Here is a 13666-nt window from a genome sequence, read left to right as displayed (position 1 = left end):
AAAAATTAAAAAATAACATCAAATTAAAAAGTAAATATAAAAAAGCTAAAAAATAAAATAAGAAACTACCAAATTAAGCTAAGTTTCTCCTAATTACTAAGGTATAGTGTAATTTAATATCAAGTGTAAATATGTAGAATAAAATCTTAGGGTTATTTTGAGATTTTTAAATAAATAAAAAATGTCAAGTCATCATCCAAAGGAGTTTAATGATAGGGGGCAACAGTAATTACGGGTAAAATAGAAGGTTGGATTAATAATGTAAAAGAGTATAAGCAATAAACTAAGGCATAAATGTGGCTGAAGGGACATGTGAATAGGTTAGCTGAACAGCTCTAAATATTCACCATCAGATTTGTTAAACTCAATCTAAATCATTCAATAAAAATCTAAATCATTTAATAAAATACCTATTTTCACTCCTATTATTTAGTGGTTAGTTAAGTTTAACCTTCTATTACTTGTAAAATATCTAGGCCTTCTTACTTTGTTTCTTCTCCCATCTTGGCCTTCTTTCCATCTTGGCCTTCTTCCTCTGATTCTTCTCTATCTCCATCAATTTGCATTTGTCGTTCATCAAGGTAGGAGTTCATCATTGAAAATCCTATGATTCCAGTTTCAGAAGCCCCTCTTTATGGTAAACATTGCTAATGGCCTCCCAGACGACGATGACATGAATAGAAAAATAAAAATAAACATTGATCTCAGTCTAAACTTGGGAATGGTTTTTCTAATGATTAAAACTTGGATCTTGAAAGAAAATATCATTTTTTGCAATCTCTTTCTTTTTTTTCTTTTCTTGTTTTCTTTTTTGTTCTTTCTATGTCCTTTTTTTTTTCACTTGGGAGAAAGCAACGGCTTAGTCATACCTTGAAACGCAAGTAAGAATAACGAGATTAAATTTTCTTGAATTTTAATACTTAGGGTTTTCAAATGGCCACTAATCCACTTGGTCGAGCATCAGGAAAAATCTGTCTAACAACAAATAGTGAACGAATAGAGTGAAGCCGATTGAGAAGGAAGAGGAAGAAATAGTGAACGAATAGAGGAAAAGAGAGAAAATTTGACTGCGAACGTGCGAGATCTGAACATATTTGGTTTCTTTCTCTTTGAACCTTTAACCTTTGAGTATATTTCGTTTCTTTCTCTTTGAACCTTTAACTGGCAATAGAATGTTAATTAATAGGAAGGAAAATATAAATTTTAATGAACGATTCAGATTTAGTAAAAAAATATAACGGTAGAATCGTTCAGTTAATTTTTTCACACGTCCGTTCAGCTACCACTTTCCCATAAACTAATAATTAAGCTATTGTATAGGGGGATTCCTTTTTAAATATCTATTTCTAATATTATTTTTACATCTTGTATTTAAAATTATTATTCATGAATTATATCTCTAATACTTAATACATATTTATGATTGGAAGATGGACAAATCATAAACAATAGAGAAAGACGAAAAAAACGAGTCAAGCGTAGAGTTTTCATTCGAGGTTATTCTTATGCAAAGTATTTAACTTACTTATGGCGACACTTAACTGAAATTTTTTAATAATTGAAGACATTTTTAACATATTTTCTCCCAATAAAAGATTTAATTGATAAATTAAATAAGTCAAGAGAAGAGATCACATTAATTTTAAGAATAATTTACGAGGTGACGCTGAAAATTTCCAAGATGGATAACGCTTCCACGAAGGAAAAAAAGCCACGTCAGCGTAAACTCAAACAAGTTTCACGTGTAATGACGTGTCAACGCCGTCTCACTTTAACAAGTTTGAAAAATCCTTCTTCCCAAGCGAAAGCCTCCAAAGTTTCTTTTAGAAAATTCATCAGAAACCACCTCTCTGCTTAATTTCTTGTCTTCCTTTCTTGTGTGCGTATCTTGTATATATAGATCGATAGAGAGCCATTGGAGAACAATTAGTTCATGTACTGTTTGGGTATAATAAGTTCTATCAGAACTTGAATCAAACATGGAGAAGCCAACATGTTCTTTGGAGATCACTATTATCTCTGCAGAAGGCTTACACATCAATGGACGTTCTGTAAATAAGAACACATTTGTGATCGTAAGAACTGATTCAGAAAACGAGAGATGGACAAGTATGGACAGGGAAGGAGGGAGCTACCCATCATGGAACCAGAAGCTAGAGCCACCTCTTCCATTACCCAATTCAGTTCAGTCGATTACGTTAGAGGTGCAGTGCAAGAATTCTTTAGGAGGAATCAGGACTGTTGGAATGTCGAAGGTTCCAACCTCAGATTTCACGGGAGATTATACGCCGCCACAATATCTGCACTTTCTCAGTTACCGCTTGAGGGATCGCAATGGTGAACGTAATGGTATCATTAATTTCTCCATCAGGGTGCACGGATCATCACAAGGCTTTGCGATGGCTTGGACTGTTCCGCCGCCCCAACTCTTGGATTTTCCGGCGGCTGCTGCAAATAAGAAGATGAAGATCAGTGCCGCCGGTGAGGGTGCGAGTGGGAGTGGGAGTGGAACAGCCCTTGGCGTTCCAGTTACGGTGCCTTACAAGTATGGCCATGGGTATGGATTTTAATTTGCATGAACAGCCAAAACATAATATTAATTTGCATGCATATGACATTATATATTTAGGGTTGTGATGTTCTTTAAAAAAAAAATCCTCTGAATCGTTTTTCGACTTTCTGTCTGACAAAGTTTTTGAGGGTTTGGTAAAATCTTTGTTTAGAGGGTTTGAGAATTACCGTTTGGTAAATTTTGTTTCGATTTTTATGACATAAAATACCAATAATACATGCATGAAAAAAAATCCAAAAGCAAAAGTTCTCTGGAGTCTAATAAATGTCACCATACTTTAATTTTTAAAAATACAAAAGCATGAAGATTGTTTAGTGTATTAGAAGTGAAGTAACTAGTACGTACATCATTTTTTTTCCACACCTTCAACTAACTTCCATTCATCTTTTAGTGCACAATCAATATATCCAATTAGGTACTTCGGAAATAGGTTGGAAGAGAAGTTACAAGTGGTGGGAAACTTGATATCTGCCGGTCTCTCTTTTTTCTCATTGTCTACGCATTGGCTAGAAGTGAGGTTTACTGTTGGATTTTTGTTCACGGCTGCGTGGATGCCATCAGCGCAGGCATCAGAACTTGACATGTGGCCTTATAAAAATGAACTGTTTGGATTCATTGAATAGATTTTCCATATTTAAAATGTTTTGTGTATTACAATTTTTCGTCCTTTCTATATTTACAAAAACTAACCCCCTTTCATCCCCGATGAAAACAAACTCCTAAACCTCATCTAGCTATACGAGCTCCTCTAACCCTTCTAGCATTGACCTTGGCTTCACTGAAAATCACTGATGGGATCCTTATGCATCATTGCCACTGCATCTGTTGTTGCAACAAATAGGACAAAGCAAATCACAAGAAAATCCTTGAAAAACTTTGGCTCGAAGGATTCATGATGAAATGGCTTAGTTGTGGGTGATCATTCCTTCTCAGTTTCTTGGACTTTGATAGATGATGTAAATTTGTGGACTTTAGTTTTTGAAATAGTGGTTCGGGTTTCGGGTTTCTAGGTTTTGTAAAGGTAAAACACGGAGAAGCGAAAAGAACGATCAAAGGGTTTGGTCTTCTTTGATTTGCAACAAATTCTTGAAAAAATGAATATTTGAAGGTTGATTAATTGCTAAATGGGTTCGACTCTTGCTGATATCACATGTCATATCTCCATCCCCTATATATTAAAGGCGCCTTATGTCAAAAAATTCAACATGACAAGCTAAAGAAAGTATTGTTAAAGCACTTCTCTTGTAGTTTCAAAATAAGAAAACTCATGCAATTAAGAAATTATTCAAATTTACACGAAGTAAATTGTTAAAGGCTCTTAAACGAAGAAGGTGCCTCTAGTGATTGGGAGGGAAATCATCTATAGAAGCATTGTCCAAGAAAGATTGTTAGTGGAGAATTCTTGATGAAATAAAAATGAAAAACCCAAGCTCTAGATGGGATTATAGTCAAATTAGAGCACAAACTCATCACCTTTTATCAAATTCAAAGTTAGATATAAATGCTACTGAAGAAGATGTAGCACAATGTCAGATTCCCAAATGCCATTTCATGTGAAGATTTTAAGAAGAGGCTCCATGAACTCCCTTTTTTTCTTTATTTTTAACTAATCATTCTCCTTTATTTATTTATTTATTTTTTACTGATCTTTCACGAGATTATTTCCATTCTAGTGAATCTGTTAAATGATGATAACTCAGAAGCCTGTGCTGCTTCTATCCTCCTTGAATGTTGGAGACTCAAGTGCACGTACATGTAAAATCTCTCTTTAAATCCATCTAATGCTTTGGTCTTACACGAATAGTCGAAATGTAAAACAAGGGGAAAAAAGGAAGGGAATATAATATTGGCGAGGGAGATGAAAGTGTTAATAATATTGGAAATGAATAAATTTATACTAATGAGGTTGATAATAGATAGTCTAACTATTAAACTGAATAGTTGAGGATGACATTAATTTTAGAAAGTAATTTGAGGCCGTGCTGAAATTTAAATAGCAAACTTGTCAAACTAAGAAGTCTGCAAAAAAATTGTTTGCTCGAAGAACGTTAAAAAAATAATAAAAAAACTGCTCTAGTAGAACTAGTATGAATTTTATTAATTTCTTATAATAAGTTGTGTTAGAAAAAGATAGTTGAACAGAGAAAGAGAGAAGAAAAGAGAAACTTCAAACTTGAAAGAGGAGAGATAGAGAGAGACGTGAGGGAGAGAGAGAGTCCGTGTAAAGAGAGTATAATTTCATATTAAATTTACAAGGAGTTAGTACAAGGCTTTAAATAGAAATAAAATCATTCTTCCTCAGTGTTTTAGAATTCTTGTAGTTGTGGTTCTAGGACTCTTGAGTTACAATGTTTTAGTTTACATGAAGGTATAGGTGTTTTAGATTACATAAAATATTGACTATGGTTTTATACCAATTAGTATCAAACTCTTCTTCAGATTAACTAGAATCTTTGTGAGTACCAATTGTAGAATTCTTCTTGAATATAATAACTGGTGTTTGATCAGCTGTGTGACTTCTAACAACAGTGAAACTCTTAGAAATCTTGAATGTAGTAACTGGTGTTTGATTAGTTTAGGACTTCTAACAGCGGTGGAAGTTTTAGAAGCAACCCTAGCCGCATAAACTTGAAATGAAATGACAGCTTGACTATCCAAGCTGAATCTAGAGAATAATGGTCATTCCCTATATAAGACACGTATGGCTAGGTGTCTTTGACCCGCATCTACATTTTTCATTATCCGTTTCATTCTTCTTTCTTTATAAAAGAATGGGACTCACTCTTCTGTCATATTTTCCATATAATGATTATTGATGTCTAGTTGGGCCATTTAAATTAATACATCCTTTGGTACAGGAACAATATTATTCATCACAGCTACTGTATCGCCTGCACAAATGCATGAACGTAATGTAATGCAAGTCATTCTTTTTTAATTTATATGTCAACGCCGACACAATTCTGATAAACATTCCTTTACCTCTTTTATTTGGCTTTAATAGAAAACCATTTATTTCCATGATTGATAGTAACGTCCATTTTTATCCTTCTTATCCATATTGGCCCTATGCATACACGGATGACATTCTTTTTTTCTTGTTTTCTTACATCAACAACGCAGACACTTTGACAAAAAGATACCAGGGGCCAGGTGCAACTTTAACCTGATGACCCATGTATATCTTGGATCACTCTGAGGTCCACAGAAAGGTTGCATGGTTTTGAAAAAGATGATATTTTATGTTAACTTATTGAAAACAAGGGGAGTTATTATATGTATTACTTGGAAAGATTGAATTTTTGACTTCTTTACTAAGAAATGTTGGTCATTAACAACTCACTAGTACTTTAATGATAAGTTACTTTGTATTTTTATATCTTCGCAGTTTCGTGGATGCTTCAAAACTGACGATTATTTTCTTTTCTTCAAACCGAAGAAAAGGTCTATTTGTAAAGTTGCACCATCATTTTTTTGTTTTTTGGTTAAAAAGTTTTTTTACTATCTAGGAGCTTGTTTACCTACTCACACGGGAATGTCTAATTCCCTATTAATTAATGTAAACTTTTTCCACATAAAAGAAAACGCATACGCTGATGATTATCCGAAATAGTATTTAACCCTCGCTTGGTGGATATCCGTGGGATATTTCTAGGTTAGCGTCGTTGATGTGATGGTACTTGTGGTATGAAAGAACGAAAAATTGAACTTGACTTCTTTACTAAGAGATGTTGGTCATTAACAACTCACTAGCACTTTAATGATAAATTACTTTGTACTTTTAAATCTTCGTAGTTTCGTGGATGCTTCAAACTGACAATTATGTTCTTTTCTTCAAACTGGAGAAAAGGTCTATTTGCAAAGTTGCACCCAAATTTATTTACTATCACTTTTTTTTTGTTTTTTGGTTAAAAAGTTTTTTTACTATCTAGGAGCTTGTTTACCTACTCACACGGGAATGTCTAATTCCCTATTAATTAATGTAAACTTTTTCCCCATAAAAGAAAACGCATACGCTGATGATTATCCGAAATAGTATTTAACCCTCGCTTGGTGGATATCCGTGGGATATTTCTAGGTTAGCGTCGTTGATGTGATGGTACTTGTGGTATGAAAGAACGAAAAATTGAACTTGACTTCTTTACTAAGAGATGTTGGTCATTAACAACTCACTAGCACTTTAATGCTAAATTACTTTGTACTTTTAAATCTTCGTAGTTTCGTGGATGCTTCAAACTGACAATTATGTTCTTTTCTTCAAACTGGAGAAAAGGTCTATTTGCAAAGTTGCACCCAAATTTATTTACTATCACTTTTTTTTTTGTTTTTTGGTTAAAAAGTTTATTTACTATCTACGAGCTTGTTTATCTACTCACACGGGAATGTATTAATTAATGTATATTTTTCCCCATAAAAGAAAACACATACGCGGATGATTATCCGAAATAGTATTTAACCCTTGCTTGGTGGATATCCATGGGATGTTTCTAGGTTAGTGTCGTTGATGTGACGGTACTTGTGGTACCTAGTGTTAGATTTTTGCCACCAAGTTTTCGTTAAATCTCAGTCGTCCAAAACACTATATGCACATATCACCGATTTAAGTGGGGAAAAAAATAAACTTTTTTTTGAAACGAATTGAAGCATATTTTGAGTGGTCAAGATTTAATGAAAACTAAGTGATAACCATCCAATGCTAGGCACCACAGACACCACCACATCAATGACACTAGCTTGACAAAATCCTACCTATGGAGATCCAAATGGGGTGGCAGTTACTCATCACATAATACTTACAACACGTCATTCTCAATATAGAAGGAGATGAAAGTACCTGGAAAATCTCATATTCAAGTTAACTCAGTAAATTCTAGTCTTTCCTTGGCCTCGGATCCAACGTTTCCCCCTTCGTTCTGCCTTCTTCACTTCTTTCGAGTGTTCAAAATAGTTAGATTTGAAACATTGCTTCATGGCTTAGAATGGGCATGCACAGTGCAGTATTTCTGGTACAACAATAGCTTCTTCCTTGGTTTGGTCTCCAACATTGGTGAGGTCTTGAGGCTTTCCTTAAAATAGATTTTCTATATTTAAAATGTTTTGTGTATTGCAATTATTTGTCCTTTCTCTATTTACAAAAACTAACCCCCTTTCATCCCCGATGAAAACAAACTCCTAAACCTCATCTGGCTATACGAGCTCCTCTAACCCCTCTAGCATTGACCTTGGCTTCACTAAAAATCACTGATGGGATCCTTATGCATCATTGCCACTGCATCTGTTGTTGCAGCAAATAGGACAAAGCAAATCACAAGAAAATCCTTGAAAAAGTTTGGCTCGAGGGATTCATGATGAAATGGCTTAGTTGTGGGTGATCATTCCTTCTCTGTTTCTTGGACTTTGATAGATGATGTAAATTTGTGGACTTTAGTTTTTGAAATAGTGGTTCGGGTTTCTGGTTTCTAGGTTTTGTAAAAGTAAAACATGGAGAAGCGAAAAGAACGATCAAAGGGTTTGGTCTTCTTTGATTTGCAACAAATTCTTGAAAAAATGAATATTTGAAGGTTGATTAATTGCTAAATGGGTTCGACTCTTGCTGATAGCACATGTAATATCTCCATCCCCTATATATTAAAGACGTCTTATGCCAAAAAATTCAACATGGCAAGCCAAAGAAAGTATTGTTAAAGCACTTCTCTTGTAGTTTCAAAATAAGAAAACTCAAACTTTATATGCAATTAAGAAATTATTCAAATTTACTGGAAGTAAATTGTAAAAGGCTCTTAAAGGAAGAAGGTGCCTCTAGTGATTGGGAGGAAAATCATTCCTAGAAGCATTGTACAAGAAAGATTGTTAGTGGAGAATTCTTGATGAAATAAAAATGAAAAACCCAAGCTCTACATAGGATTATGGTCAAATTAGAGCACAAACTCATCACCTTTTATCAAATTGTAATTAAGTTAGATATAAATGCTACGTACTAAAGAAGATGTAAAAAAAATGTCAGATTCCAACATGCCATTTCATGTGAAGGTTTTAAGAAGAGGCTCCATGAACTCCCTTTTTCTTTATTTTTAACTAATCATTCTTCTTTATTTATTTATTTATTTTTTACTGATCATTCACGAGATTATTTCTATTCTAGTGAATCTGTTCAATGATGATAACTCAGAAGACTTGTTTCTCAATCACTTGCAGTGGCCGCTAAGAGCTTTCCCCTAGACTTGAGAGCCTGTGCTGCTTCTATCCTCCTTGAATGTTTGAGACTGACCAAGTATACGTACATGTAAAATCTATCTCTCTTTAAATCCATCCAATACTTTGGTCTTACACGAATAGTCCAAATGTAAACAAAGGAAAAAAGAAAGGGAATATAATATTGGAGAGGGAGATCAAAGTGTTAATAATATTGGAAATGAATAAATTGATACTGATGAGGTTAACAATAGATAATTTAACTATTAAACTTTGTAGTTGAAGGTGACATTAATTTTAGGAGGTAACTTGAACCGTACTGAAATTTAAATAGCTTGTTCCACAAACTAAGAAGTCTACACAAAAATTGTTTGCTTGAATAAAATAAATAAAAACTGCTCTAGTTCCTAGCAAGAATTTTATTAATTCCTGAAGCTGAATCTAAAGAATAATAGTCATTCCCTATATAAGACACGTATGGCTAGGTGTCTTTGACCCGCATATACAGTTTTCTTTATCGCCTGCACAAATGCATGAACGTAATGCAATGCAAGTCATTTTTTTATGTCAACGTCGACACCATTCTGATAAACATTCCTTTACTTTTTTTTGGCTTTAATAGAAAACCATTTATTTCCATGATTGATAGTAACGTCCATTTTTATCCTTCTTATCCATATTGGCCCTATGCATACACGGATGACATTCTTTTTTTTCTTTTTTTCTTGTTTTCTTACATCAACAATGCAGACATTTTGACAAAAAGATACCAGGGGCCAGTCCATGTATATCTTGGATCACTCTGAGGTCCACAGAAAGGTTGCATGGTTTTGAAAAAGATGATATTTTATGTTAAGTTATTGAAAACAAGGGGATTTATTATATGTATTACTTGGAAAGATTGAATTTTGACTTCTTTACTAAGAAATGTTGGTCATTAACAACTCACTAGCACTTTAATGATAAGTTACTTTGTATTTTTATATCTTCGCAGTTTCGTGGATGCTTCAAAACTGATCGATTATTTTCTTTTCTTCAAACCGATGAAAAGGTCTATTTGTAAAGTTGCACTATCATTTTTTTGTTTTTTGGTTAAAAAGTTTTTTTACTATCTAGGAGCTTGTTTACCTACTCACACGGGAATGTCTAATTCCCTATTAATTAATGTAAACTTTTTCCCCATTGAAGAAAATGCATACACGGATGATTATCCGAAATAGTATTTAACCCTCGCTTGGTGGATATCCGTGGGATATTTCTAGGTTAGCGTCGTTGATGTGATGGTAATTGTGGCACGAAAGAACGAAAAATTGAATTTTGACTTCTTTACTAAGAGATGTTGGTCATTAACAACTCACTAGCACTTTAATGATAAATTACTTGTACATTTATATCTTCGTAGTTTTGTGGATGCTTCACACTGACAATTATGTTCTTTTCTTCAAACTGAAGAAAAGGTCTATTTGCAAAGTTGCACCCAAATTTATTTACTATCACTTTTTTTTTTTTTTTTTTTTTTTTTGGTTAAAAAGTTTATTTACTATCTATGAGCTTGTTTATCTACTCACACGGGAATGTCTAATTCCCTATTAATTAATGTATATTTTTCCCCATAAAAGAAAACACATACGCGGATGATTATCCGAAATAGTATTTAACCCTCGCTTGGTGGATATCCGTGGGATGTTTCTAGGTTAGCATCGTTGATGTGATGGTACTTGTGGTACCTAGTGTTAGATTTTTGCCACCAAGTTTTCGTTAAATCTCGATCGTCCAAAACACTATGTGCACATATCACGAAATTTAAGTGGGGGAAAAAATCAACTTTTCTTTGATACGAATTGAAGCATATTTTGAGTGGTCAAGATTTAATGAACACTAAGTGATAACCATCCAATGCTAGGCACCACAGACACCACCACATCAATGACACTAGCTTGGCAAAATCGTACCTATGGAGATCCAAATGGCGTGGCAGCTACTCGTCACATAATACTTACAACACGCCATTCTCAATATAGAAGGAGATGAAAGTACCTGGAAAATCTCATATTCAAGTTAACTCAATAATTCTAGTCTTTCCTTGGCCCCGGATCCAACGTTTCCCCCTTCGTTCTGCCTTCTTCGCTTCTTTCGAGTGTTCAAAATGGTTAGATTTGAAACATTGCTTCATGGCTTAGAATGGGCATGCACAGTGCAGTATTTCTGGTACAACAATAGCTTCTTCCTTGGTTTGGTCTCCAACATTGGTGAGGTCTTGAGGCTTTCCTTAAAAATCCAACCATAACGATCACTTAACGCCGTTAGAAGTAAAGGAAGGGGATAATAATAATTTCATAAAGAATAGAAACCCTTTAATAATTAAACCATAGTATAGAAGAACAACAATAATTATTCGTTTCTTAATTCCATATGAAGTGAGGTTGGTTAGCTCATTCCTTCCTTTGCTGGATTTTGCATAACAAATTAAAAATCCTTACCAATAACATTTTTCTTTTCTTTTTTGCTGTCTTCTTATATTATATTCATAAAGTGGCCATAAGGTTTTAAAAATACTAGGGGTGCAGCTTTAACCCTATGACCCAAATGTACTTTGAGTCAGAAGTCCAAAGATGGGTTGAATTGCTTTGAAAAGATGGTGCTTTGTTAAGTTACTGGGAAGTGAAAGAATAATTAAATATATCATGAAGAAGGATCGAATCTTAGATTTTTTTACTAGCAGGTGTCGATAAGTGGCAACTGAATTAACTTTTTTTTTTAAAGGAGACTTATATTAAAGCATTTCCGGCTCCGCTCCTTGACTGGGTGGTTTGCACCACCCAACACCTGAGCGACAAGACGTCTTCTTAGTTTTTTCGACTTTTGTTTTTTTTGTCTAGAGACGACCGTGTTTGCAGCGATGTATATACAATTAACCTCGACATTGGCTGGTTGGGGTGGGTTCGCCCAAACCTGAATGGTTTTATCCAAGGTTAGCATCTTGGACGCCCTCTGTACTTCCATAGTCTCATCATTTTTTTTTTTTTTTTCATTCTATATCCCTCCCCAGAAGAGAAGGAGTTTCTCTAGACTAACAAATATTGTGTTGAGATATGAGTTATCTATCTATCTATAATAAAAAAGGCTTAAGATGTACAACAAACCCAATCAAGAATAACGATCCTAGCTCGACGAATTATATATTATCTGTAAAAATTGAACCAATGATGGTACGTTAAAGCGATTAAAGACCCAACTTCCTTAGGGGAGGTCTTGGGTTTGCACCCATTCTATGCACAAGCAGCATTGAGTTTATATTCTTTAAAATTCTTTTCTTAAAACTTAAAATTAGGAATTTATTAAATTTAGTTTTTAATTTGATTATAATTCTACCATGTGTCACAATCTTGATAAGAATTAGATAGAATTGCAAGAAGGGATACAATGGTACAATTCTAAGAGGAAATTGTAATAAAGGAATTACAAACGATGTGAATCCGAAAATTGTAAGGATTGCACCCATATTTATTTACCATTCTATTTTTGTTCAAAATTTATTTATTTATTTTTGATAAACAAACATTTATTAATTAATAATATAAAATAGAAAACGTATGTCAGCGGATGAAACCCTGGCAAACGTCACGTAAAAGTCAAGTCATAGTTATTACTTATTAGTGTAGGATATCCGCGGACATCCGAAATGGCATGGCAGCTACTTGTCCCGTAATGGCCACGACACGTCATTCTTAATATAGAGAATCCATTCAGAGAGAGACGAAAGTACATGGAAAAAATCTCAAATTCGACTCGACTTAGTCAATTCTAGTCTTCCCTGGCCCCAACGTTTCTCCTTTCCTTCTTACTTCCTTGCTTCTTCCAGCCGGTTTGGAGAATCATTTTTTTAGGGGAGTAAATTTTTTTTTTTTTGGTAAACTTAGGGGAGTAATTTACACTATATAATAAGTAGCAATGCTTTAAGCGACGTTCAATCAAATATGGAGAAGGCAATACGTTCTCTCGAAATCACCATTCTCTCTGCCGAAGGCTTACGTCTCAATCGAAAACCTGTAAAGAAGAACACCTTCGTCATCATAAGAACTGAGGAGTCAACTGACCCAGATAACCAGAGATGCACGAGCATGGATAGGGAAGGAGGAAGCTACCCATCATGGAACCAGAAGCTGGCGCCGCTGCCATTACCCAATTCAGTTCAGTCGATTACGTTGGAAGTGCAATGCAAGACTTCTTCAGGAGGAACAATCAGGACCCTTGGAACTTCCAAAGTTCCAATCTCGGATTTCATGGGAGATTATACGCAGCCGCATTATCTTCACTTTCTTAGTTACCGTTTGAGGGATCGAAATGGTGAACGTAACGGTATCATTAACTTTTCCGTCAGAATGTACGGATCATCTCAAGGCTTTGCAGCAGCTTGTCCCGTTTTGCCACCGCGGCCATTAGGTTTTCCGGCAACCACGGATCAGAAGATCAATGGCGCTTGTGGAAGTGGACCGGCTATTGGGATTCCAGTTCCAGTGGCTTATAATTTCGGAAATGGGTATGACCGGTATCGGGTGTAATTATTGCTGCCAGCTGATATGGGTTCCCCGTTTTGTGTTGTTGCATTGATTTCTTTTTTTTTCAGTTTGGTTACTTGGTAGTGGTTTTGGTATTTGGTCTATCATGCAGATTATTTGAGAATTTGGAAAAAAAAAACTTCTGGCTTATAACGGGTTTTTTTTTCGGTTATAGGGTTATATGTAGGAGTATAAGCGGACCGGATTCGGATCGGATAGTGGTAATACCATATCCGCATCCTATTATATTCGTACAGATTCGGATAATATCCTATCGGTTTTCAGACGGATTTTGTTGGATTCGGATGATAATCGGATAGTTACTTTCTTAAATCGATTTTTT

At 34.7% G+C, this 13666-nt stretch overlaps 2 protein-coding genes across 2 annotated transcripts; both read left to right on the top strand.

The window, feature by feature from the left end:
- The first annotated feature begins 1897 nt into the window (after positions 1-1897).
- LOC149030116 (BON1-associated protein 2-like) lies at positions 1898-3550 on the top strand. The gene has a single exon (XM_089152315.1). The coding sequence runs from the start codon at positions 1980-1982 to the stop codon at positions 2568-2570; it is 591 nt and encodes a 196-aa protein (XP_089008441.1). The 5' UTR covers positions 1898-1979; the 3' UTR covers positions 2571-3550.
- Positions 3551-12741: 9191 nt separating this feature from the next.
- On the top strand, positions 12742-13397 carry LOC149030115 (BON1-associated protein 2-like). Its single transcript, XM_089152304.1, has one exon. The coding sequence runs from the start codon at positions 12742-12744 to the stop codon at positions 13324-13326; it is 585 nt and encodes a 194-aa protein (XP_089008430.1). The 3' UTR covers positions 13327-13397.
- The last annotated feature ends 269 nt before the right edge of the window (positions 13398-13666 follow it).

The sequence above is a fragment of the Hakea prostrata genome, chromosome 1 (genome assembly GCF_041222555.1).
Source record: "Hakea prostrata isolate BN-2017 chromosome 1, UWA_Hpros_2, whole genome shotgun sequence".
Lineage (NCBI taxonomy): Eukaryota > Viridiplantae > Streptophyta > Magnoliopsida > Proteales > Proteaceae > Hakea > Hakea prostrata.
The sequence above is the reverse complement of the archived record's forward strand: the minus strand, read 5'-3'. Positions and strand labels throughout refer to the sequence as shown.